General features: G+C 37.5%; 3 protein-coding genes across 3 annotated transcripts; 2 read left to right on the forward strand and 1 right to left on the reverse strand.

Annotated features, from left to right (window-relative positions):
* Positions 1-2,107: 2,107 nt before the first annotated feature.
* Positions 2,108-7,609, forward strand: LOC144644135 (uncharacterized). The gene is made up of 4 exons (XM_078503556.1): positions 2,108-2,518; positions 4,822-5,015; positions 5,879-6,124; positions 6,596-7,609. The coding sequence occupies exons 1-4, from the start codon at positions 2,311-2,313 to the stop codon at positions 6,623-6,625; spliced, it is 678 nt and encodes a 225-aa protein (XP_078359682.1). The 5' UTR covers positions 2,108-2,310; the 3' UTR covers positions 6,626-7,609.
* A 7,235-nt stretch (positions 7,610-14,844) lies between these two features.
* Positions 14,845-18,477, forward strand: LOC144644136 (mitochondrial glutamate carrier 2-like). Its single transcript, XM_078503557.1, has 8 exons — positions 14,845-14,895; positions 15,431-15,521; positions 15,944-16,001; positions 16,294-16,360; positions 16,769-16,943; positions 17,069-17,123; positions 17,245-17,314; positions 17,802-18,477. Exons 2-8 carry the CDS (start codon positions 15,433-15,435, stop codon positions 18,059-18,061), a joined length of 774 nt encoding a protein of 257 aa, XP_078359683.1. The 5' UTR covers positions 14,845-14,895; positions 15,431-15,432; the 3' UTR covers positions 18,062-18,477.
* Positions 18,478-19,016: 539 nt separating this feature from the next.
* Positions 19,017-25,628, reverse strand: LOC144644137 (V-type proton ATPase subunit E-like). Its single transcript, XM_078503558.1, has 9 exons — positions 25,518-25,628; positions 25,334-25,399; positions 23,862-23,971; positions 23,291-23,357; positions 22,068-22,157; positions 20,822-20,890; positions 20,071-20,165; positions 19,410-19,497; positions 19,017-19,303 (listed from the first exon to the last, which is right to left on the reverse strand). Exons 1-9 carry the CDS (start codon positions 25,548-25,550, stop codon positions 19,241-19,243), a joined length of 681 nt encoding a protein of 226 aa, XP_078359684.1. The 5' UTR covers positions 25,551-25,628; the 3' UTR covers positions 19,017-19,240.
* Positions 25,629-25,741: the final 113 nt, after the last annotated feature.

A 25,741-nucleotide genomic window follows, 5' to 3' on the forward strand; every position in this document is an offset into this window, starting at 1 on the left:
GCATCATGGTTACGAGTATTAAGATATTTATCAAACCTACTTGACTTGAAATAGCGCGCGATGTTTACACACTACACAGTTGGCGAGATCTCGCAAAACCGCCAAAGTGATCGATGTTGCGTTGCGCATGTAATTTTCGTCAAGTGCCAATTTACGCGGTAATACCTACCGAACGCTAGTGCGAACAAAAATTTGTTACATTGCTGAATTCGTTGCGAAACTGTGTGCATTGGAACCTTGTGCGACTGCAATGGTTTAGGATCGTGCCACTTGTGTCGCAACAAATTTGGCGGGACAAGTAGCACGATCCCCTGATAGCCAGGTGTAACGCAGTCTTTTTTAAATTTTGGAACTGTATACGAAAATGACTTGGCAGAATTATTTATCGATATTGGGGTTTACATGAACAGATAATAAATCGGCTTATAATTTAGCTGAATGCAATAATGTCGACGTTCTGTTTAAATTTACTGAACTGAAACGGACTTTGACAACGTCCGAAGTGAATGACCTTTGCCCCAATGAATTATTTTAAAAGTCTGTCACTGAATTCTTTTTGCATATATAATTTCTTTGAGTGAGTGTACGAACGAGAAGTTGGCAACAAATATACATATATAGTTTTTAGTGAGATACTGAATTAATGGCCACACTTTGCCGTGTTTTGATGGAGGGATTTTTCGAAGACGAAGAACTCTCTAAATAACGGTGAGTCTGAAAATTCACTGACTTGTTTTAAACAAGAAATAGCAGTTCAGTCAAGTAAAGTATCTAAACATGGGGGCTATTTATTCAAATTAACGACTTTTCTCTCAAATTTGACTGTTTTTAATAATCAGTTTTAAATCTTCAAACTAAAGCTAAAAAAAACAATGCAGGATAAATCTTGTTTTGTTTGTTTGTAATCTTTTACTCTTGCTAACACATTAAAGCTTGGTTTTGTTATTATTCGATAATATTGATCTTTTAAAGAAGCATTGTCACGATGTATCAGTCATTTTTATAAAAAACAAAATTGTCTTCAAACTGCAGGAAACCTCAAAATCTTAAGAGCTTAGAGAGAAAAGCAGCAAAGAAGTAATAACAAACCAATTGAGACGGATTTACAGACAATAAATTGGAAAAAAGTTGCGCTAAATTTTTCAAGACGCGCCATGTGTGACGTCTTTCATGCAACAACATGAGGTAAAGTGCAGTGGAGGGTTCAGTGGAGCTTAATTCATAAACGCCATTAAATTTACCTTGTTTGGCTCACGGGAAATGTCAGAATTGTCACAGTCTTACATGTACTGAACTAACTTGTCTGACACATAAAAACTGGCTAACAAATATTTGCAAATATTTTGCAAATGTATAAAAATTTTCGAAAAAATAAATAAACCGAAAAGTTGTCTTGTTCACGCCCAAGTTGAAAAGAGAGATTATAGATATTTGAGAGTCTTGAAGATTTAAACAAGAGAAAATAATATTTTCTCTTGATACAGACTAGTTTTCATCTTCTACAACTCCTGTAGTCTTCTCCGCAGCCGTTATTTGGATGGGACGTTAGCGGATTGCGTGATGATTCAGTAATGGCCAGCTGATGGCAAGAGACTTGACTCTTTTTGTTTTAATTTATACTGACGTGAAAGCTTGCACGTGAGTTTTCTGGTGACATGATAGATCGATATATCTCGGACACAAAAACCTCGTTTCGCGTACGATTTATACCTGGATCTTCCGTAAATCTCAGCAAATCTCACGTAGTTCCGTATTTTCCTGGTATTTAGCCTTTTCGAGTACAAATATCAAAATACGCACCAAAAAATACGGTCCATATATATCATATCCTAGGTAGTGCCTTTGAATGCACGCTTCGCGTCTTTTAAACAAAGCCTAGATTTGGAAAAAGAATAAACAACTTTTTCGATCTAAAGTTGTGTAGTACAGCTGGGAAGGTCTTCTTGCAAGGTGGGATGCCTCTTGCTTCTGGTGATATTTTATTTTTCCTGGCCTCAATGCTCCATGAAACAGGAGACAGTCGAAACAGGAAAGAAAACTGACTGCGCGCGACGTCATTTCCGGTTGCGAGTTTGGCCTAGAGGCCTGGGTCGGTTACTTATAAACGTGACGAGGCAAGTGCGATACTTTTCAAGTGACGAAATTTGCAGGGGAAGTACTATTTTCGAAGAATAATGCGTCTTTCGGGGAAATCTCGGTCACAGCGGTAGAGAGTGAACTTCCTGCCTTCCAAATACGTATAAAGATTTGCTTCGAGCTGCAGAACCACAACTTTCCTAAGTACAGGCAGCAGTAGATGTGTTCGTGACGATGGCTGAGGGAATGCCTTACTTCAAACCTCACAAGATTCCAGTTGAGAGCTCTGAAGAGAGCCTGGACGATATCGAGAAACAAGCAAGCTTACTTTTCGAGGAATTCTTAAGACTTCCACAAACGGCAAATGTGTATTCTCAGCGTGAATTGCGGGAGCATTCAGATTCTCCACTTGCCCGGAATGAAAAAAAGAAATTTAAACAAGGTGAGCACTTTCAAAGTTTTGAAATCTTTAAGCTTAATTAGTCGAAGCTTAACTATTTTAGTTAGGCTAATTAAGACCTGAGAAAGTTATTTTTATGATGTTAAGAGAGCTTACTTCCTTCATGACCTGGAAATATTTGGAAAGGACGTGAGGAGGCGAAATAGTAAGGCCACATTTTGATTAGCTAGACCTCCTGGAAGTTGTTTCAAAATGTTTGCGTTGGACAGACAGAACAGCCCCATTCGTGTAGAAAGGAAAGAGAACCCATTCTCCACATTTAAGAGCAAACTTAGCTAATGCTTATATCTTGAGTCGAGTCGACGGTAATTAGCAATTTGTAGACGTGTCTTCACAAATGCTTGTGGCATTAAAACGAAGTTTTGTTTCTGCATGTCCAAGGCAAATATCAAAACTGGTTGTATATTCTTCGAGGGGGTTAATTTAATATTGGTATTCCTGAAGTGTACCGATCACACGTAGTCCAGATTCATTAACATTACTCCTTTATAATTTACATTGAACTAGACTTGTTCAGACAGTTATATGAACCTCCTGATGCAAAGCCAAATGATAAGGGTGATGATGGTCGACATTTAATTAACAATAATGACAACAAGAATAAACCATTAAAGTTTATGTACCACTTCGAGCAGCTAAGAAAGTCTTGAATATTGTCGATCTGGCTCTAGTTGTTCAATTAGTGAATAGCTTGATTAAATCCAGTGGGTAAATCCCTATCCACTGGATAAAAATTGATCCATTTTTCAATTCGGTTGTGTAACTATTGCATTTTGTCAGGTGCATAATGAGGGATTTACCCCTTGAATGTCAAGGTTATCCACTCTTTGAACAGTTGATACCAGGCCTCATTTGCACAGATATTCTCTAGGGCTGTAAATTAATAACCGGTATTAATGTAGTCAAAAAAAAATTTATTAGCTGTCTACCGGTTCACTAGCAGTGATTAAGTTCTACGCAAATCCTTATAATTTTTTCAAGGCCTTCTGATTTTTATGTGTATGTCAAGTTGTGTCTTAAATTTTTTTGGTTTGAAATTTCACAAAGCAGTTTGAGTTTTATTTTCCTTAGTTGCATATTCATTCAAATTTGAAGCAAATTGAAAATGAAACTGGTAAAAAACCTTTACAGCCAAAAATAAACTTAAACCAAAACAAAGACGTAATCTCTATATGTACTTCTTATGTCTTAGCTCATTGGTTAGATAACAATTTCCGAAGGTTTTCTTATACCCAGTGCAAGTTTTGGTTTTGTAATTGAAAAATTGTTACAGGATTCCAAGTTTCCTTGTTTGTTTGTTTTTAACTTGTATACCAAGAAGGCAGAGGAAGTTATCAATTACCTGCTAAAAGAATCACCCTTAATATTTCCTAGAAAAAATCAGGAATTCATATTATGAGGAAGGTCACTGCTCTTATGAGCTACCCAGTCATAATTATTCAATAACAATTGCCAAATTCAAGTCAATAACTTGCAAAATGGAAACAGATTTTTTTTTCACAAAAAACTCTGAAAGTTGACATAAAAATTACTTTTTTACAAAATTAGTATTTATTTTATTTATTGTTTCAACTTGTTAAAAGTTGAGTCCAGAAGTCATGAAGGGGAATTTCCTCTTTCCCAAATTTATTTTTCTATGAAAGATTGAAGGTGACTCAGCTGGTAGGGTAGGAACTAATTCAAATCCAGTTTTATTGAATCATTGATTCAAAAATAATGCAAAATGTGAAGGAGTATGCCCTCCCCCTCCAGAACTCTGCAATGTATTAAATTAGGTCTCAGTGTACAAGCATATGATAAAGAGTCATGGATTAATTTGAACTGAATGTGAGAAATTGCTATTCGGTAATCCTTTCTAGAATTCTCCAGTTTAGCGTGTTCTTCTGTGTCAGGGCCATAGCCAGCAAGAGGCAATTATCAAGACAAGGCACCTGCCTCGTCTAGATTTTTACCCAATTTTAAAAACAAAATAGGTTTTGTTGGGAAAGTAATCCCTTGTTGAACAAGATTGATTTTTCTCAAGAAGTACCTCATGAAAAATGTCTCTAAAAGAGATTCAGTGCTTCTAGATTTTAAAATTTTCTGGAGGGCATGCCCCCACAACCTCCTAGCAAGATCTTGCCTTGTCTATGGAAAAGGTCTGGTTACGGCCCTGCCTCTGTACTGAAATGCAACTGTTAATGAGTAGTTACCAGAACCCTGAAGATAAATACTATCAAAAACAGCCCACAGGTGAGAATGATATTACCGGTAATTGTCATCCATTTTATCTTGTTTTCTCTTAGCTCCTGTTGAATATGATGAAGGAATACAAGATGATTTAGTACCCGACTGTGAACTACTCGTAAAAGGTCCAGTTCCAACACCTCCGGCTCCACAAGAAGTAGAACCAGCTGTAGATCCAAAAATAACAAAACTTGCTCAGCAGATGCAACAAGCCGGGGATGCTCTTTATGAACGATTTGACGGACGAGTAGATGTAAGTTTTTTTTGTGTGAAAATGAAAAATACTGACTTAAATAATGTCATAAATTTAAGCTGGAGACTGCAAAAGCAGGTTAAGACTGAGCAGTCCCTTAACTTATGTGAAATTTCATTTTTTTTATCCTCTTGCTTTTTTTCTCGGGCAGAGCCTCAAGTCAAAATTTTAGTTGCGTTCTTTAGTTTTTGTGCAGGGATGATCCTGATGAGGATGGGCATGATTCCAAATATTTGATATCATATGTGACCCAGTCCAGCGCCTTTATGCAATATCTGTTTACAGATTATGTCTGGCAATATTATATTCTGACAAGCAAACTAAACGTTGCCTGGGGTTTAATAATTTTAGCCAAACTTGCACAAGTACACAAAACGCTCTCTGCATTTAAGATGGGCCCAAATAAAAGCTGTTTGCAGCTTCTTGTTTTAATCAGAGCTGCTTTCCTCACAAGCTCACATCCTACATGGTATGCTGTAGGTCATATTTTGTTTACAAGTTAAATCTGTTTCATCTTGGAGATACCAGTAACACTCTTAAAACAATTATTTGAATTACATATACTGGGATTTCGCTTAAATGAATTCAAATTGTTTTATGTCATTGTTGAATGTTATCGTCAGGTTGTAACAAGTTCAGCTAGGTTGGAAACAAATTTAACCTGAAAAACAGTTTGACCTACAACATGTTCAAGTAAATACGACATCTAGTACTTAATGACCATAATTTGTTTGTTTACAGTTTGTTTGTTTCTTTGTGCCTGTGTGGCCTCTTCCATGTTGATATATAGGCTAAATACCAATCACAATATACTTTCAATCGTAAAATTTTAAAGTCATATCACTGTGTTTTTGCTTTTCCAGGGGGCCCAGTCACACTTAGTCTCATATGTTCTTGATAATGCTGCTAACCTGACGTATGAAACATTAAGTAAAGAAATTGATAACATGGTTGGACGAGACAGAAACTGGACAAACTTTGCAATGGCAATGTATGTTGGTAAAAGAGTGTGCTTGGAGACATCAAAAGCTTGTGGTGCAGTGACAGGCTACTTTCAACGTTACGTCAGTCAGTCATACAGTCAAGCCATGCAACAGGCTGGAGGAGTTGTAAGTTAGTTAGAGCTTTTTTAATTATCTTACATGTGTTTTTGCACAGCTGTTAAGTATTCAGATACAGCATTTCGAGAAAGGTTGCGGAAAACTCACAGTGCCACAAGACCGAAAGGTGGTCTGGGACACTGAGCAATGCGAGGAACTAGTGTATGCACGTGGAGATCCCAGGAGGCCACTGTCGAGGAGGACTGACCAGAGGACACCTGCACGAGAAGAAGATGTTTTTCTCTAGTACACCGGCAGTAGCCAAAGTCACCCAACACCTTAGGGATGGCTGTGCAGTTTGGCTCCGACAACGTTTCTCGAAATAGCTGTATAAGCTCTTTTCATTTTTGTGTGACTGTGTGCTTCATGTGTTTTCTGATAACCTGTGTTAGACCTGATAATTATGAGCTGTGTTGCTGTAATATATGTTGGAATACATTTATAAAAGCATTTGAACCACCTTTTCTTTTTCTCTCTTAGGCACCATTTGTGAAATCAAAAGGTCATTAGGGAGCACAAAAGAACAGTCAAGGGTCATACAAGGCTTGTGAGCTTGAATAAAGCCTACAAAAACTTGATGCGCTCAGCCAAGAGCAGAATTTTACATGCTCAAAAAGGAATTCCACACAAAAAAGACTATGTTAATCTGTTGAATAACTCTCAATGAAATCAAATACTCAAAGTTGGTTTTAACTATATTAATGTTAAAGTATTATAAAAAGTAAATTAATTTTATTAGGTAATCTTTGTGAGACTTACATGCAGTGGGGAAGCAACTACCGTATTTTCTCATTAAACGCCCCCGGCGTTATTTCAAACTTGGATCCGTGGATCCGTCGTTTATTTGAATGGTGCAGCTTATTTGAGCAAAATTTTTTTAATTAAAACAAGGGCTTTTAATCATTATTTGTGACATGAATGTATCTTGCCATCATACCTAAAGCATATTACACCCAAATAAATACCTAAAGGCTTACTTACCACTCTACCTTGAAGACCCGGCGTTTATTCGGGGCCCGGCGTTTAATCGACAAAATACGGTATCTTTTTTAGCTGGAACTTGGCGAGTTTCCAAGATGTGACTGAGCCAGTGGCTTTTAGAAAGCTGATGTCACAAAATTCCCAGCGTTTTTGCAAATTCTGACTGGCAGTCCAGCACTTGTTTGATTGTCCATGTGTGTTTTTTCTGAGGGTCTATTATAGGGAGACGTACAGTCCACAGACCGCCACATTTTGTTCTTCCAAGTAAACCACCAGATAAATAAGAATGTGCCTGCAGGCCCTCTGCTCCAAAATGGTTTTGACAGCCAGAGTATAGTTTCTCTTTTCTTGTAGCTATAGCTACTCAGCCTTTGACATGGGAGAATTAGCTCAGAAATCTTTGAATTCTCCTAAACTCTGGTGTGAACACTGCACACTTTTTTCACCTTAAAGTATTTTTAAAATATTGTTATTACATGTACATTGTTGCTAATAAAATTTTTTGGTAACTTATGAGAGTGTTGTAGAGGAATGCTGTATTTTAGTAGGTATCATCCCAGTTGTCAGTTGATATGCAGCCCATACTTATCACAGGGTTGCCACAGGTCAGGAAATGCTCAGGGAAAAATAAAATTCTTCAAGGTCAAGGAAAAGCCATGGAATACACGGACAGGCAGAGCGAGGAGCCCGTAGGCGGTGCGATGACAATGGCTGAGAGTGCCCCTGAAGGACCGGAAGTCGAAACCTGGATCCGATTTCATTTCGAGTCAGGGAAAATTGACACTTTGAAGAAAAGTCAGGGAAAATTAGAAATTATATAACACTGCTGATTTCATACAATTGATGCTGGAAGAAACATTTTAGGTCAATGTGATCTCAGCGATATGATTTTTTTTCTTGGAAGTGGGTGTTCAAGGCTGCCAGTATATCTGACATATATATCTGGGGGGGGGGGGGGGGGGTTAATGGAGCTTTTATGGCTGTTGACACTGAACCAATACCTGGCCAATACTCCACTGACACTTGATCAATACTGACCAAATATTAGTCAACATGTTAGTGTATTACAATTATCTCATGCGATAAAAATTTTCAAGCAGGCGTAAAAATCGATCAGTTTTTATATTATCGGTATTGAGAGAGAAACAGAATTATTGACTATTTGGTTGATTTACAATCATGACTTCAAGGAATTAACTTCCTGTTTATGACGGTTCATAAGCCAGCGTTATTCTTTTGCATGCATTGCGTTCCTATGATATTAATCACAAGAAAACATTCTCTGATAAACATGATAAACCCATAGAAAACGGTGCGATCAGTTAGACTCTACTTGTAAATTTGGCATTGCTTGTTCAGAATCCACAACAGCTTCTTGGTGAAAATTTACTGGTACATCTACAGATTCCTGCAGAATGTTAAATCCCTCAAGACTTGGGGAAAATTCGTAAAAGATAGATAAAGAAAGGGGCAAATACAGTTCTAAATTTCCCTTATTTGTATTTCATAAATTTTTTGCAAGAAAAAGTTATCAGCTTTCAATTTGTTGAAAAATAGTGAAGCTAGGGATTGATATCTACTTGAGATTTATTGGTATTCTCTCTTATTCGTGGCCCCGAGGATTATATCATTTGAGACATGGAATACTTTCAATGGCTTGAATATTATATTGGGTCCTGAAGGTATCTGGCGCCTGGCGTGCAAGTTTGCGGGTGACTAACAGCTTTATTTCGTTCTGGAATTCGGACTCGGTTAAGGCGAGGCTTTCTGCAATCCTTGGCTCATTTTATCGCTCTGTTGCTCTTCCACGTCGATATTCTACCAAAGAACTCGGTTCAGTTTACCCAGGCACGCGTCTGCACACGTGAATATATATCAATTAAAAAACATGAATATACCTGTTAGTCTTTTGTATCAAGCATTTTGTGCCGTAATATCCCGGTTCCGTGAACGTGGCTCCCGCATAACCAAGATAAAGATTTTTTATTTAAGCTTCATTTTCCGCTTTATATCGGGTCTGATCCATTTCAGCTACAACTTGACAGCATTCAGCTTGATTGAGATTGGGGGTGGGTGAGGGTGGGGGAGCGGGGCAAGTGGAAGAGTGACAAAAACTGTCAATACGAATGACGTTATCAATAAGATTAACCATCATTTGAGCTACTTAAAGCATTTAAAATAGCTGTTCATCGGCCCTTAATCGACTCCAAGCTGTAAAGAGAACGATAACGTCATTTATACTGATTTAATCATGATTCCTTAGGCAGGATCTATGGACAGAATTATCATAACCCAGTACCAAATAGATAAACGGTTAATTTTTTGACAGGGATTGGCAGGGTATTTTGCCGTATGCAGAAATTCGTCATGCAGTATCACAAGAAGGGAAGATCCTCTCTTACCATAATGACCTATACGTTCGTTAAAGGGATACTCGCGGGGATTTTAATGTTTTTTGGTAAAAAGTACTAAAATTGGTGAATAGGTCTTATATGAGATGCACCATGTATATCAAGATGTAGATATAAAGTAAATTGTTGTTGAAGGAAGAAGGGAGCCATAATATTTTTTAGCTGTTTTCCAGTCCACAAGGACAAAACTTGAAAAAATCAGTCTGATTTTTTCAAGTTGAGATCTTAAGTTCCTGATGGCATCACAATAATATGACTTGTTTATCGCTTCAGTACACTTGCATGGTGATATTTAACAAAATTGGACCACTCAGTATTCGTAGTCTCCATATGTCTTTAGGCTCTTGTGTTTTCGAATTAAAACTGGCGACCAGGCGACAGTGTCCCTTTAGACACGATCAAGTCTAATCTACATGGCAGCCGTGTACCAAAGAACGTTTTCGTTAATGGCGGGATTGTGGGTTGTATGCCCGTAAAATTTTACAGATAGCTTTCTTTAAATTTTACATATCAGCAAATAGTCGGAAAACATGTGCTACGATCGTATTTTTTGGTAACAGATTGAAACATAACAATAAGACTAAATTTAGTTGCGATAGCAATACCAGCTGAATTGACAAACTGAAATGAACTGGCAGGTCTGAGAACGAAAAAAAATGGCTTGTTTCTTTTGGCGCGTACGTTTAACGTTATCGCTAAGTCGACGATACAAGAGAGAAATAAATAAAGGAAGAACTTTTCGCAGCTAAACTATTTGCTCTGTACTCTGTTGTTTTGTGCAGTTAAAGATAACATAAAACTGATCAATAAAATAATTTAAGCAGCTAAAAGCGACTGAAACTGGTATGCACCGGCAGCTCTATAAATGACGCTGTCTCATGCAGCTAATCTTGAAAGTCAAAAGGCCCTTAATTCAATGAGAGGCACCTGTTTGGGTGTGGTTCTCATCTTACAATTCTCGACAGCTATATTACTATCCTGGAAAATAAAACGAATTCGTAAATGTTGAAAAGAAATGCGGCTTGAATTTTGTGCCGTGATAACAGCCTAGTTGACGTACGTGTAAACTGTTATCTGGTCCAGTGCGGCTACGGCAAAACACAGATAATATTTTGGGGTTTTTCAATAAATCATTAAAACAACGTCCTGTGAAGCTAATTAAACTTTAAACAACGCTGTTTCGACTAGCTATTTTTCACAGCCAGTATATCCAGTTTATTTTCCAAGGTCTGTCAAACAAACTGGGCAAATTTGAACACGAAGCGATTTTCATATCTCAGTTCTATCGACGTGGAGCAGTAGTTCAGGGCAATTCACTCGGTGCCACAAAGTGAAGTAAGTCAAAGATGATCTTCAAATTACTGAGGTCACGTTTATTGTCTACGTTACGGGTAAACTCGGTAAAAACATGCTCTTCGATGATGAATCTTAAGGAAAATGACTTATATACTGATAAACAATAATTTTTCCGAAATTTTTGCAAGTCGAGTCAAAATATTACGTAGGATCTAGCGTTTAATATTTTTTTCGAAAGTTTTAAGAGGTAGAATTTTGTGTTTCGTTATGTAAGGTTTTCCATACTAGCCATCTTTGCAAGACTCCGCTAACATCATATATTTATCATAGATAATTAATTGTGTCATTTTCGGTTTTGCTCGATCGAAGCATTATTATTTATGTAACTATTTTTGTAACTGCTGACAATGGTTAAACTGAAAACGTATTAATTGTCCGGTTTGCTCTGCAGTACGATGCCCTTCATATTTCATTTGATAAATTTGGTTTGCAGTCATTATAAACATCGTATTAACCAAACGTGGTCTGTCTGTACGGACCATCTTCATTATTATGGCCGTATCAAGCCTATGATGAAGCCACCGGTCAAGATACCTCTCATATAAACCTCAGCTGGACGTGGTTGGAACAAGTGCGGTTTTTAACAAATCGTGAAAACCTCGAGGAGACAAAATAATCGGCAAATTTCACCTCGGCGATCGTCGTAGAAACTATTTCACCGGTATAAGTAACCACAAAAGAGTTCTCTTTTTCGGGGGACGTGGGAGGGCTGAACGGATTGAAAAGGCTGGATCTCCCCTAACCCACGTTTCTATTGTACTATACAATTGACAAGTTGAACACGCCCTGAAATGAGTACGCATGGCTCGCAGCGTTTTCGCTGCATTACTGAAGCGTTGGATAAAGTAAAGGCGTAACAAGTAAATTCAAATTCTTCTTTTCGTAATGATTGTGGCAGCGCGCATTGGCGGTGTTCACACTACAGTCGAAACTTCTTGTAAGCGGACACCTCTCCCAGCGCAGGCGATAGGGACAACTTCTAGGGCAGATCATTTGAAATTTTCTATTGTTTTTAACCCGCGGTAAGCGACCATTTTACATGATCCGATCACACTACCTGACACCTTGCAACCTTGATATAGCGAATAAGTTTGTTACATTAGAACATTCCTAAAATCAAAGGTTCACGTCAAAAGTGCAAAAACAAAACAAGTGCAAAAAGAAAGAGAGAACCGAACCGAACCGAACGGCGAACGGATCAACCGAACCGAACCGAACCGAACCAACCCGAACCAAACCAAACCAAACCAGGACCTACTTCTTTATAATTGAATAAATGAAAAATTAGCCCTTGGTAGTAGTGGGTCTTTACCACAATCGAGGTATGAGTGTATAAAGTTTCTGGCGAATAGCGATTTTAGCGAGTTCGGCTAAAATCGCTAAATTTAGTGCTCGCTAAAATTTGTTCGCTCAATTTCAAGTGAGTTTGTTCCTTTACTGAACATTAATTTCCATCCGTATTCTCGGAAAATCGCTAAATTAAATAGTCGCTAAATCTTGCTCTGAACTGAAAATCGCTAAAATTAGTAGCCGCTAAAAATAAGAAAATCACTTCTGATCTAGAAAATTGAAGAACATTTTGGGTTAAACCTAGGATTAAACTGGGTTTATGTAAAACAGTTTCTAATTGGTCCATTTTGGCGTCACAGATTCTTTGAAGCGATTCTATTGGACAGTGTAAAAGCAGCCGTGGCGCTTGCAGTGGCGGGAACAGACAGCAGTGGCAAGACAGTGCTCTCGCTTCGATATAAAAGTTTTATTCCACAGTGAGGGAAAGTAAAGTTATTATATGGAAAAACCACACAGGTAAGCTCTATACAGTTCGTGTAATTTTAACAAAGAAACAGTGACTGATTCGAAGGGAAAACACCGTACTTACCGGGTTTAAAAAAAATGAGACCTATTGCAAAAGCGAGTGTAGAAAAATTGGTAGTTCGATAACAAACGTCGAATCAAATTCAGTTTACGCAATTTATTTCTTTTTTTAAATCCTTTCGTAATGCATACACGACATTAGGATAAACAGAGAAAGTAAAGGTTTTTTTCGCTTTCAGAGATGGTTGGACACAAAATTGTCTTGATTTAATTTTTGCAGCTGGAATTAAAAGTCATGGTCACATACAATGACTTTCAAAAACCTTCTTTACATCGAAAACAAAGCTCACAAAAACAACGCATCTAATTTGCAGTTACTTGCCCTAGTTTGATTTTTTTAGGTTCCTTGGCGAACTAGGAGCTCGCCAAGGAAACAAACTGAGGCATATTAATTATTAATCACGTCAAAAAGTATTTAGCTTCAAGAATCCAAAGAAATTCACACATGGATGTTTTGATACAGAGTCAGATCGATGTAGCCTAAAATTTTACACTTTTGTGTTCCGAGGCAAATTTATCCGTCCAAAGGGGGAAAATTGAACACTGTTTCAGTATAAGATTTTCTATCAATAGAAACAAGAAAGCCCAACTGAGAACATATCCAAAATCGCAATCACAAAAACTACATTAGCTTACAGAGTGCAATCGTAGATGTGATGAATTCAATCAGTGAACACTACAGATTATTTTTCTCTTGTCATTGAATACGAATTTAATCAAGTCACATTAGGAGGCAAGGATTTTTTTTGTAAGCTTATGACCAAAACAACAATTTACGTGTTAAGGTATAAACTATTAATCAGGTTTGCTCCAACTGAAAAATTAAGCTTGCCTAATTATAAAGTCCATTCTTCATAAGTTAATTTATTTTTGGAATCAGTCAATGGGCTTTTTATTGACAAATTTTGACTGGAAAGTTAGAAGTGTTATTGATCTCTTTGAGGTATACAGCAAATTACTTTTTTATGTCAGCATATTATATAAAATATTTAAAACACCAAAGAACTACCCACTTTTAACATTGGCTCTTATTTAACTCAAATGAGTTAAATTGCAATAATAAACAAAAACAAAAAACATGTAACTTAATTCACACATTCTGTTGGTACCTAATGTATGTAGTAGCATCAACAATGTTTTAAGTCTTATATTATGTAAAAATATAAAAAATCTTAAGTTTTTAAGTTCGGCTCCAAAAATTTTCGAGAAGTGTACCTTTTGCAAGTATTAGAATTTCATAGATAGATCGAGTTTTGGAAATGTATGCATTTATATTAAGGAAATTAATTTTCTAGCAAATATGTTTCATTTATTATTCAATAGATGCGTTCCTGCTCATATATGATCAAAAGTTAACGATATCTGTATCCGTAAAAACAGATTCCTGCGTTTGTAGGTTGCGAAGATTCGTCCGAAACTTGTAATGGCGCTCATAATTACTAGTTGTGGGTGTCCTGCACCTGTCCCGTTGACATCTTTGATAAAACAAGACTGCAGGACCTTGAGAATATCGTTGGAGCTCAATCAGCCTACGGCCACTCGGTAAGTATCAGGCGATATTCAATCACATCGAGGATATGTACTATTGTTTTCTTTCATTCACCAGCATCTTTACTATCTAAAAACTACTTTTTTTTATATTTAGAAACAACAATGAGTGCATTACTAGAGTGGTGGGTGTTACCTGCACCTTCCCGCTGATCATTGTAAAACAAGACTGCAGGACCAGAGAAATCTTGGAGCTAAAAAGCACTACAGCAACTTTTAAGTTGAGCGTTTTCACATCAAACTGTTGTTATTAATTCACGGCAGACCGTAAATTAAGGGAAATTTTACTGAACCTCAGTTTAAACGTGGGCTTTAAGAGTCCTGCGTATACGTTGTAATACGTCCGCTAAACCATGTTCATAGGGGTATTTAATTTACACCGTAGCCAGTACGGGAGGAGTGGGCAGTGTGGGAGGGGGGAAGGGGGGGGGGGGGGCAAACACCGCCAACCCCAACAAGGAGAAGCGCCAGCAAGGACGAACGGACTGAACGACGAGCGCCAGCGCCATGGTACGACGAGCGTGATATTCGGTGCAATTTATTCTATTTTTAGGGCGGACTGTTTATGGAAAGTAGCAAGAGCGGAAGGAGTGCGGGGTTTATACAAAGGTGAGAATAGAACAGACACATAACGCTTTATAATGTACTGAGTAAACTGGTTTAGAACAGACGTGGACAGTTTACAGCTAAGGTTACATTTAGGCAACTGTATACAAACTGTAAATCTACCTAAATGTTGCTAATTTATCGCTCTCTTTACAACATCAAGGACGTTACAATGATACAGTCTATAACTTGCTACCTAATGAGTACCTTCAGGGAATAGTTCCCGGATTTATCTCCTACCCGATCCTCTGGAGACCAGGATTAACTGTTACTAAAAGATGGTTCTCTATAAAACATGAAGGAAGTTTAAGTGTATAGCTTGCTACCTTCAAGAAAAGATCTCGGCTGGGTTTGTCGTTCTATTTGACGCTCAGACCAAGGACAGTTAGCGGGGCCAGGGAAGGTCTACACGGTCGCCCGTATAAGACTTTTTCTCTCTCTCTCTCTAAGATTTTTTTAGACTCACATCCCTAACGGTTGAAGCGACTACAATAGCTTGACTTTCACTTGTTCAATTTTTGCCTGTTTCTGTTGCTAGGCATGGGAGTAAACTTGTTGCTGATAAACCCAGAGAAGGCTATAAAACTGGCTGTAAACGACCAAATACGACAAATGTATGGCGGAAAAAGGTAATGCCTGAAATGTTACTGGTCTTAATTCTAAGCCTTCTTCTTTTTTTGCTTTAAGAAACGTAATTATATAGTTGCATTTCATTTTAACAAAAATACGTCGTAAATTCGTCTGACAGAAGAGCACGATTACTCTCAAAGCCATCATATATTTTTTACGCGCGTTTGGCCGTCTAAATTCAAGTCAATCACGTCAAGTGATGCAGCTAGAACGGGAGGGGGGAGGGGTACTAATATATCAATAATATCATTCAAACGCGTGCATACTTCTAGTATTTGGTATACCAAAAGCTGAACATAAATTACCTTGTTTTCGACTCTTTCTAAGCTAATCACATCAACAAACACACACTTTCCTAACTGCACAGTAGGGCAAACTCGCAGTAAAGTGATTTAATTGTATTTTTGGCAATACCTTGCAGGTGCACACTGCCTTTATCCAAAGAGATGATAGCTGGCGGAGCTGCTGGGTTTTGTCAGGTTGGTGCTATATATCAGTTAACAAAATAAATTTGTTTAAACCCCTATCCGTTTACTAGCAAGAGGCAAGACGAGGCACTGCGGCGAGTTTAGCCAAAAGTGAGTTTGGAAAATAATGCCCAGTTAAACGAGATCGATTTTCTGAACAATACTCTATAGAAATTCGAAAATAGCGTTCAAGGGGACATGCTCTCAGACCCCAGCAAATCGAACCTTCGTCGATCGCAGATCTTGCCTTAAAAGGTCCTCGTTTTCACTGTCTGAGTAAATATGTACCACTTCTGTTTCACAGGTGATAGTTACGACACCAATGGAAATGCTTAAAATACAGCTTCAAATGGCAGGAACACAAAACACAAGTAAGTGACAAGTACACTGTGGCTCACCTTTATCCGGTCACCACATTTTTCGCCGAGCATCAAATTTGGCAACCCTTTAAAACACGGGCGGAGTTTGGTGTTCTGCTATGCGCATTTAGGATAAGAATTTTTCTAAGTTACTGCTCACTGTAATTTTGTGTGTAAAGCAACGGTTTAACCATGGTTTCGCAAGCCGCGGACCAACTTCATTTCCAGGCTCTCTCTCTCTTCTCAGTCTTGCTCCCTGGAGCGGAATTTGGAGAGACCCTATAGTAGATAACGAGCAATCTCTCTTTTCCCTTAGCTCGCCTTCGACCGAGAAGTGCGGAATGCGACGGGAACTGGGGGAGGTGAGAGGCTGCTCATAGCCAACAAGGTTGGTAACGAATAGTATTTTTTTTTCTTCAGCTGGTCCCCGAATGACTAATGCAGCTACTGCAGTGGCAGCTGCCAGTTCGAATTTAAGGACGTATGGCACGAAGTCAGGAACAGCCCCCAAATCCGCCATAAAAATAGCACACGATCTGATGAGAAGCAAGGGTATTAGTGGCATTTACAGAGGACTTGGGGCCACATTAGCAAGGTATAATGAATGCTATTCTGTATTAAAAGTAACTGGGATTTAACAAAGGAATCCGCGGATTTGAGTGCAATCCGCGAATTTCCGGTTCTGGTAATAAAGGCTGATCGTTTCTTATTTCTCCGCAGGGACGTACCATTTTCCTGTATCTACTTCCCTCTGTTTGCCTATCTTAGGCTCGAGGTTAGAAAATAAAGAATTTACTAATAACTTTGTCACTTAAACTAGATGTCAATATTTTATACTCGTTTCAGAAGATTTGCTTAATTAAAGTATGAAATCATCATTTGACTTCTTTCTTCAGTTTCAGGGAGAAGGAAAACACAGTGAAAACCCAGGTCCTTTACACTGCTTGTTAGCTGGCTGTACAGCTGGTGAGTTTCTTCGGATCACTTAATTTCTCGATTGCAGACTGCTAGGATGGGCAAGAAGGATTCTAGCCTTGCGATCGGGTGTTCTACTTTGTTTTGGCGGCGGAAGACAGAGAGTCGAAGAGAGTTCCTTTCTTTCCGCCCCTCCTCCGCTACCAAAAAGAACAAACGTCGCCCGATCGCAAGTTAGAACGATTCTGAACGTTCTTTTTGCCAGACTACAAGTAGCCTCTTTCTTTTCCTGATTTTTTAATAAATAAATTTAACCTCACTGGTAGTGTCTTTAAAAAGAGAGGTCGCTTACTGCAAGTAGAGACTATCAGAACTACCTAAAATGCTCCAATATTAAAAACTTATCTTTTTGAAGTCCAGCAACCCTTTCTTCCTGCAATCTTGATTTTCCTATTATATTCTCCTGGCACACCTGAGATTCGCGCCATTAATTCAACCCGACAAGTTCTAATTTTCAAAATCTTTCACATTTGTTTAGCAATGATAGGCAGTGCTGCAGTCACACCACTGGATGTTGTGAAGACTAGGCTACAGGTGATACGGAGCGGAGGCGAAGCAGCCTACAATGGCATTCTGGACTGTGTTCGAAAAACTTACGTAAATGAAGGAATAAGGGCTTTCTACAAAGGAACAGTGCCTAGAATGATAGTAATTGCCCCGCTGTTTGGAATAGCTCAAATGGTTTACTTCCTGGGAGTTGCCGAGAGAATTCTTGGAATTGAAGTGGGCGAAATATGACGAGATGAATTCACTTAAAATGAAACTCAGCGTTTATTAAGTATCTGTTGATACAAATCCAATAACAAGCTGAGTGGGGCCAGGTGCCGCCATGAAAATAATGCTTGTGGAAAATACGGATTTGTAAATACACAATAATCACGAAATCAATTAAAATCTTTTTGTATTAATTTATTGAAACGATATGGGGAAATTTGACTTGGTAAAATATTCGATTGTACAGTATTGTTCGTTGTTGGAGGACTTTCAAACAAAGAATCAAATCATTTTCTAAAATTGTAAATAACAGCAGAGATGTGTAACTGGTTTACTAACTACTGGGAGATGTACTAAAGATGTAAAAAGGCGCTTAGCTAGAAATACGATAGAACGTCACTAGAATGAATAAAATTCATCATGTTCCTTAATAAAAAAAACAGAGGTTACCTTAATAAAAGTTATTGTCGTTCTTGGGCGTTTATGAGAGTAGCGCGATTTTGGTGGGGGTAGGGGGGTAGGGAGGGAGGGCATGAGTGCAAGTAAACAGCGTGAACAGGGAGAATGGCAATAAACTCATCATCCTCTGGTCAAAGCTGTCATTGGTTTTCACTGTTAGTTGTATTCAATTTTTCAGTCACGCACAAAACTGATACTTTATGAAAAGAATTTGTCGGTTTTTTTTTAATTGCCCCAATAAATAAAGGAAAGGCTCCAAAGCTGATCTGATATTTTCATTAAAAAAAAATCAAATATAAAGGTGATGAGACACATGGTAAATTTCTTAATTTTATTAATGTATTAATTCGGAGATTTATTTTCATATCAGAGCATTTAGATTTATTTTCATATCAAGGCCAGACCCACAAAAGGCCAAACCGAAAGCGTTACAATTCTGTCCACCATAATTACGAATGGAAAAAGAAACAAGTTTAGAAGAATGAGACATGCCGCAAACACGTTTCTAGTGATGAAAAAAAAAAGAAGGAAAGAAAAAAAAAAAAACAACTAAACACACCCATTTAATTACCGATCAAGGCTTTGACATTTTTCTAACAACACTTCAAAGCAAATTAGCTAATATACACATTTTTCTTTTTATGAACAGATCGAAAGACATTATATTTTGTCTAGTTTAAATTAACGTCCGAAGTAAAAGAAATTTTGTAGTCAAGAAGACAGTTAACTACCAAAAGAAAGACATCAGTCCAAGAATACTCTCCGTGTGTTGGCCCCAAACAATGTCTCTCTTATCTCTGGCATCATCTGCAAAGGTTTAAGAAGAAATTTTTAACAATTTCAACAGTTTTGTTTACAAAAACGCTTTTTAAAAAGAACAAAATGATGTATCAGTGCATAGAGATCTACAAACCTGTTTACTCATCATTTCCAGCCTGCTCTCTAATGTATTGACAACTTTAATTCGGCCTTGTTTGGCTAGCAATTCAACACCACCAGCACTGCAACAGAACAAGGGAAAATATAACAACTACAGGGCAGACACTGTAGTAGTTTGGAGGCAAAGTTATGCCAGCATTAAAGCCACTTTGTCATTACACCAGCCTCTCAAATGCAGTCAGCCAGACACTGGAAAGATCTTTGTTGCTGTAGTAAAGTGTCACAATATCCACAAGGCCATAAAGGGCTCCATTACATTATTTTGTTTGATGAGCTGGCAGATGCCATCCCTAGTCACATCCATTCAGTATACAATACAGTGGCCATAAAAAGTGGTGTAAGGTGGGACTCATACGGTATCAACACCGCCAAATCTCGTATTTGTTTCCGTAGCATGAAGCAACTAGGAATATTACTTCTCTTCCTGGATGGGATGCTAAGCTGTCATTTGGAAGTTTGAAACTGGGACTGGTGTCGTAGCGACTCCGGTCCTTTACCGGAGCATGTGATGCCTGCTGGATAAAATTGCTCCTGACTACATTCCGCCACCCACCCACATAAATTATCAGGCTGTCCTAACAATTAATTTTATACCCCCCATTATAAAAGAAAAACTTCAAAAATCCTTTAGTTACCAATCAGATCCTAAGAATGTCTGCTCATCAACTGAAACTTCTGTATTCTTCTTTGTTGCTTTTTTGTATTCCTCTACTGCTGCATCTTTTACATTCTGCAAATTGAAAGGATAATAATTTAACTAGGTGGGAGGTCTCTTAGTTCCTTGCCCCCACCAGGGGATAGGGCCGGAGGTGAGAGGTGCGGTGGCCTAATGGTTAGTGTGCTGGACTCCAGTTTCTGGATTGTTACTGACTATGTTGCCCTTTTCTGGTGCTAATTAGATTAGGCCAGACAGGAAAATATTTGTCTCTGGTTTACAACACAGCTGAGGGAGATATTTTGTCTGCAAACCATGACCTTGAGCCAAAAAAAGGCCTGCCCACAGTGTATCCTTCCTATGAAGTCAATAAGGGCATCATCTTTGAAAAGCACACACTTTTTACATGTGTAGTATACTTTGTTATGCAAAGTACAAGAAAGGATACCATGTTAGCAAGTTTTAACAGCAAAAAAAGTACATACAGTGGAACCCCGATAAAACGATATGCCAAGGGGGCAGTAAAATTATATCATTATATCGAGGAATCGTTATATCGGGGTTCCGTTCCATACATTTTACTTTTGCCGGGACATAACACATTCATCGTTATATCGGGAATATCGTTATATCGAAGATCGTTATATTGGGGTTCCAGTGTATCTAATTCTGTAATACATGTTTTAAGGGTGACAATCTGACACAATGGAAACCTTATTACACAACTATACCTTCACAACATCAAGGTCTTGCTGGCGACACCGTATAGACACAGTTGGTTCAAGAAGTTGAAATAATCCCTGTAAAGTAGAGAAAAAAGGTTTCTATATTAGGCATGACCAATAGTCACATAATTATGATATCTGAAGAATAATAATGGATTTGACAGCTTCGATGGTACAAAATAAAACCCTAATTTGTTCATCACTTTCTGGCAAGGTGTGACTGCCACCTGTAGTCTGTAAAAATTGGAGCCCTAAGCATACATACCGTATTTATTCGCCTATAAGCCGAGGCATTTTTTCAAAAATTTTGCAACGAATCTGCTAAAATTGTTTGGAAAAAGGGGGTTCGGCTTATAGCCAAGAGTTTAAGTATTTTTTTTCTCTCTCAGTTATTCAAAACCAAAGAAAATGTCAAGAAAATTCCGTGTTCGGCTTATAGCCAAGTCAGAATTAATAAAACACAATAAAAACACAATGAAATTGTTGGTCATAAACTTTTATATAATTGGTGGCTCCTAAAGGAGCCGTTTGTTTGTAAAGAGCTTTCAACTGTTAAAGTTTACTCGCCATCTGCGTCGCTCTCACACTCGCTGTCAGTTTCAAATTTGTTGTCTTAAGCTTTGTCGTCATCTTCGAATTCCTGGGCGTCTTCGGTGTAAACCTCGTCGTCCTCTGTCCCATCCAAAGCGTTTCAAATTCCGCAGGTCTTGAAGGACTTTATCACCTTTTTTTTTTGACAAGCTTAAGCCTATTGCCAGGTCTCTCAAGTTTGGGGTCTCGGCTTATAGCCGGGGTCGGCTTATAGGCGAATAAATACGGTAATTTTGTCCCAGCAACAGTTCTTTTAAAAAACATATTAATGCACAATTTATTGGTCAATAACCACTCCCTGTAGATCCAATGTGAATCACATCTTATACCCATGATTGTCTCTCCACAAACCATCCATTAAAAAAGTCCAAACCGATTATTTTTTATGGCCGTCTTTTTGACAAAATTCACCCCACAAGGCAAGATAGAAAGATATAATGATATCATAATGATATCAGCAAGGAAGTCTAATTACTTGAATTCAACATTGTTCCATAAAGAAATTTTAAAAGACAACTTGGATGCAATGCAATGTTGGAATGCTTTTGCTTGATTTTTACCACATATACAAGTAGCCTGCATATATTGCACTATAATTGTGGTATAATATACCAAAATTCCATGATATGGTATTTCTGTTAACTCATATAAGACCTCTAACCTGCATAATTAATCCCTTAAGAACTTGTCCATATTGAGCCTTGTCTTTTGTTACCTTACCAAGTTGATTAACTGCTTCATCAAGTATACCCTAGTGTAGAGAAAACAGTCATTGAGCAGACAAAGTAATAATAATAATAATAATAATAATAATAATAATGGTTTATTAACAGTATATCCATACTACATGGCTCTTCACCTGTTAATACTAACTAAATATAAAAACAAATTACAATTTGATATAAAAGACAAAAAGAAAAATTCCTAAAGCTAAAAACTTACAATTAATATAGAAAGACAAAAATTCCTATAGCTAACATAAAAAAAGTACAATTTGATATAAAAGACAAAGAGAAAAAAATTCCTAAAGCTAAAAAATTACAATTAATATAAAAAGACAAAAATTCCTATAGCTAAAAATATTAATATTAAAATAATATTAATATTAAAAGCTACAAAGTAAGGTAGGGCCTGGTGTTGAGGGACGTGGCTCATTAGACCAGAGCTTATCCTAGTTTTGAATCAGCTAGAAGTATTATTACTCTCTCCTGGATGGGATGCTAGTCCATTGCAGGGTTGCCATCCCCCAGCATTAAATTCACCTGTACCCATTTATGCACCTGGGTGGAGAGAGGCACTATGAGAGTAAAGTGTCTAGCCCAAGAAAATGAATGCAGTGCCCTTGCTCAATCCAGAGTCTGGCGCACTTACCATTAGGCCAGTGTGCCCTACAAAGCCATTGTAGCTAGACAAAATACAAAACCTACTAACCAATTTTTTTATTTATTTAATATTTGTTTATTGCTTGGATTTTTTGGCTCTTAGAAGCAGCTGCTTGTTTTTGAAGCGCAAGTTCGTTGGTTTCGTGTCTCTTTGCTTTTATTTCAGATTATCTAATTGTGAACTACAAATCACCATTTTAAATTATAAGGACCCATAATTTAAACCTAAAATATTGACATATTTGTCTTTGAAAGAATCTCTATTTTGCCAGAGGTAGTTGATTCATCATCAACTGAGACTGAATTTTCTCTAGTCTTTTGCTTGTTGCCTAGTGTTCAGCTTAGAAGTAACCTTGTGTGATATTGGGGCAATAATTTACAAAGATTAACAAAATGAAGGTATAATAATCAAGCCTGAGATAGTTTTCCTATTTGGTGTTTTTTTCATATCATTATTACTTAGTACAGGCCTAGGCCTTGTTAATTTTAATGTTTGTTTTACCTTAACATGGTCATCCTGTGCCTTGAGGGTTTTCAGCCTGGACTGGTTTAATTGATTTGACCTCTGACTAAATACAAAGAAATGTCATACACATGTAATTATTTTCTTGCAAAGTCTGTTTACATACCACCCAAACTAATGTTGGATTTGTTATAATCATTCTAGTGAAAGGCATGCAAAAATGTTATAAGAATTTCTGTTATATTACGTCATGAAATAGGCCATTTCCGAGTTACCTTGCCCTTTCACGAGCAGGTGCGACCCATGAATGAGTTTCACCACATGTCCTGCAAAACTCATATTGAATGGCGAGACAGGGGGACATTGTATCGGAAATGGCCTATTTGTAGGTATACTAATTGTATGTACTGTACATGTTATAAATGTAAAACTATCTAATGGTTTTGACAGATGGAACTAAACTAAAAAAAGCATGTTACACTTATCAAATACTTTAGCTGAACTGAATTATAAAAAAGCAACATTGAAAAAGACATTCACAACAATTATACACATGTTATATGGAATACTTATAACAACAACTTATTTATAATTAAATATCCAGACATACATTTTCTTTTGTAGTTCCACTTGTTTTTCTTTCTTTTCAAAAAAGTTCATTATCTTTAGACGCTCCTGCTGTACCAGGCGACCTTTCTCAATATTGAACTCTTCCTCTGCCTGTTATAAAATAAAATTCATGTTGACCACTATACATGTATGAAATGGATGACAGAATTACTAGCATTTAGTTTTGGAAAAAAAGTCCTGGGATCCAATGTATCAAAATTTTATGTGCACACAAGTGCTTGCATGCAAACTGACAAGTTAACTTTCTTTGCAAGCTATTTTCACACACAATTTGTTTTAAGATCTTAGCCTCTGACAAGAAGATTCACATATAAGAGAGAAGGATGTGTATTAAATGACTCACAAGTGACTTAAATATTGAAAGACTATAAAGACATCTATTATTATTATTAATATACTGTATTATTTTCTTTTTTGGATTAAAGGGTGAGATCATGTTATTCTGGACTTTCTTTATTGCTTTTTCTTGGAATTAATATTTTGGCTTACAATAATTCTCATCAGAAATAATTCCTGGCATCTGGAGGACACCAGAGGCTTCTCATTTGTGCACCTCAGCATTTTTTTTACACATATTCATCACAGTTTGTGTTTAAAGGCAATCCCGGTGACCACTTACAGAGTAGCAAAATCATACATTTACATCAATATTAAGTACAAGTAATTATATTGCTAGCTTGCAACCACGTGACAAAGCAGCCATGTTGGGGGTCAAAACAATAAAATAATTTTTTGCAAAATTTGCATGACAAAAAAGTAAATTCCCAGCAGAGGGAAACGCTTTGTTTTTGTCCCCCAGCATGGCCACCGTGAAGTCAGTTGCAAGCCAGCAATTAGTTGCAGTCTCTATCACTATGAACTCTTTGCACTTAAGTAATGGATTTTCTTGCTAGACAATTACAACCAAAGGAAATAGTAGTAGGGAGTTGCAATCACTATCTCACATAGCTTATAAAACAGCTCTGTTTTTTACATGTATATCTTTAAAATCTAATAGAGATCACAGCCACATCATTTCGCTCCCTTGAATGGTTGAAAGAACCCTTGCCTACAGCTCAGGTTTTCTTTACACTATCTAGCGAGCAAATTATATAGCTATGACCTTTATTACAGTACAAAGATTTAGAAATGGAGGTTTTGTTTGTTTCAATCAATACAATCAAACCAAATCAAGCCAACTCAGATGAACCGACTAGGAAATCAAAAGCAATCCAACTGACACAACTTGTTTCTTTTGTCGTCAAGCATAGAACAAAATTTAAAATTGTTGATTTTTACGCAGGAGACAGGCGAATCTTCACCATCACCTCGAATCGTTCTTTTCCGAGAGAGATGTCAATCACCTGACTGTCACGTTACGTCACTACCCGAATTTGTGAACATCGGGCAGGTTGGATTCCGTTGGATTCGTTTATGCGGACCTTTAGAAAGCACACATTCTTTCTTATTTACCTTGGCATCGATCTCCTCGACCTTTTCCTTGGCCTCCTGCTCTATAAATGCCATCATATGTTCGATCTACAACACAAGTATAGTAAAGTGTTTTATACGTCGAAGCATGTTCATATCAAAGGGAAACTTCGTTTTTTAACATTATGGAATTAAAGAAAAGATACGAAATAAAGTTAACACTAACTTGCTTTCGAACTTCTGCGTCGTTCAGAGACATCTTGTATATTTTCCGTGGTAAAACGATCAAGGAAATCTTCTGTTCTGTGGGAGGAAAGCTTGTGATCGAAGACAGGCTCTAGATGCATGCTGGGAAAACATCGCGCTCGCTCGTTCCCAGTGGCTCGTTGAGGCCTCGTTCGAGTTTGGACGCTGGGGAGATGAAAAGAAATCGCGCGAGGAACCCGCGCA

Source organism: Oculina patagonica, chromosome 2 (assembly GCF_052425735.1).
Source record: "Oculina patagonica isolate OP01 chromosome 2, crgOcupat, whole genome shotgun sequence".
NCBI classification, from domain to species: domain Eukaryota; kingdom Metazoa; phylum Cnidaria; class Anthozoa; order Scleractinia; family Oculinidae; genus Oculina; species Oculina patagonica.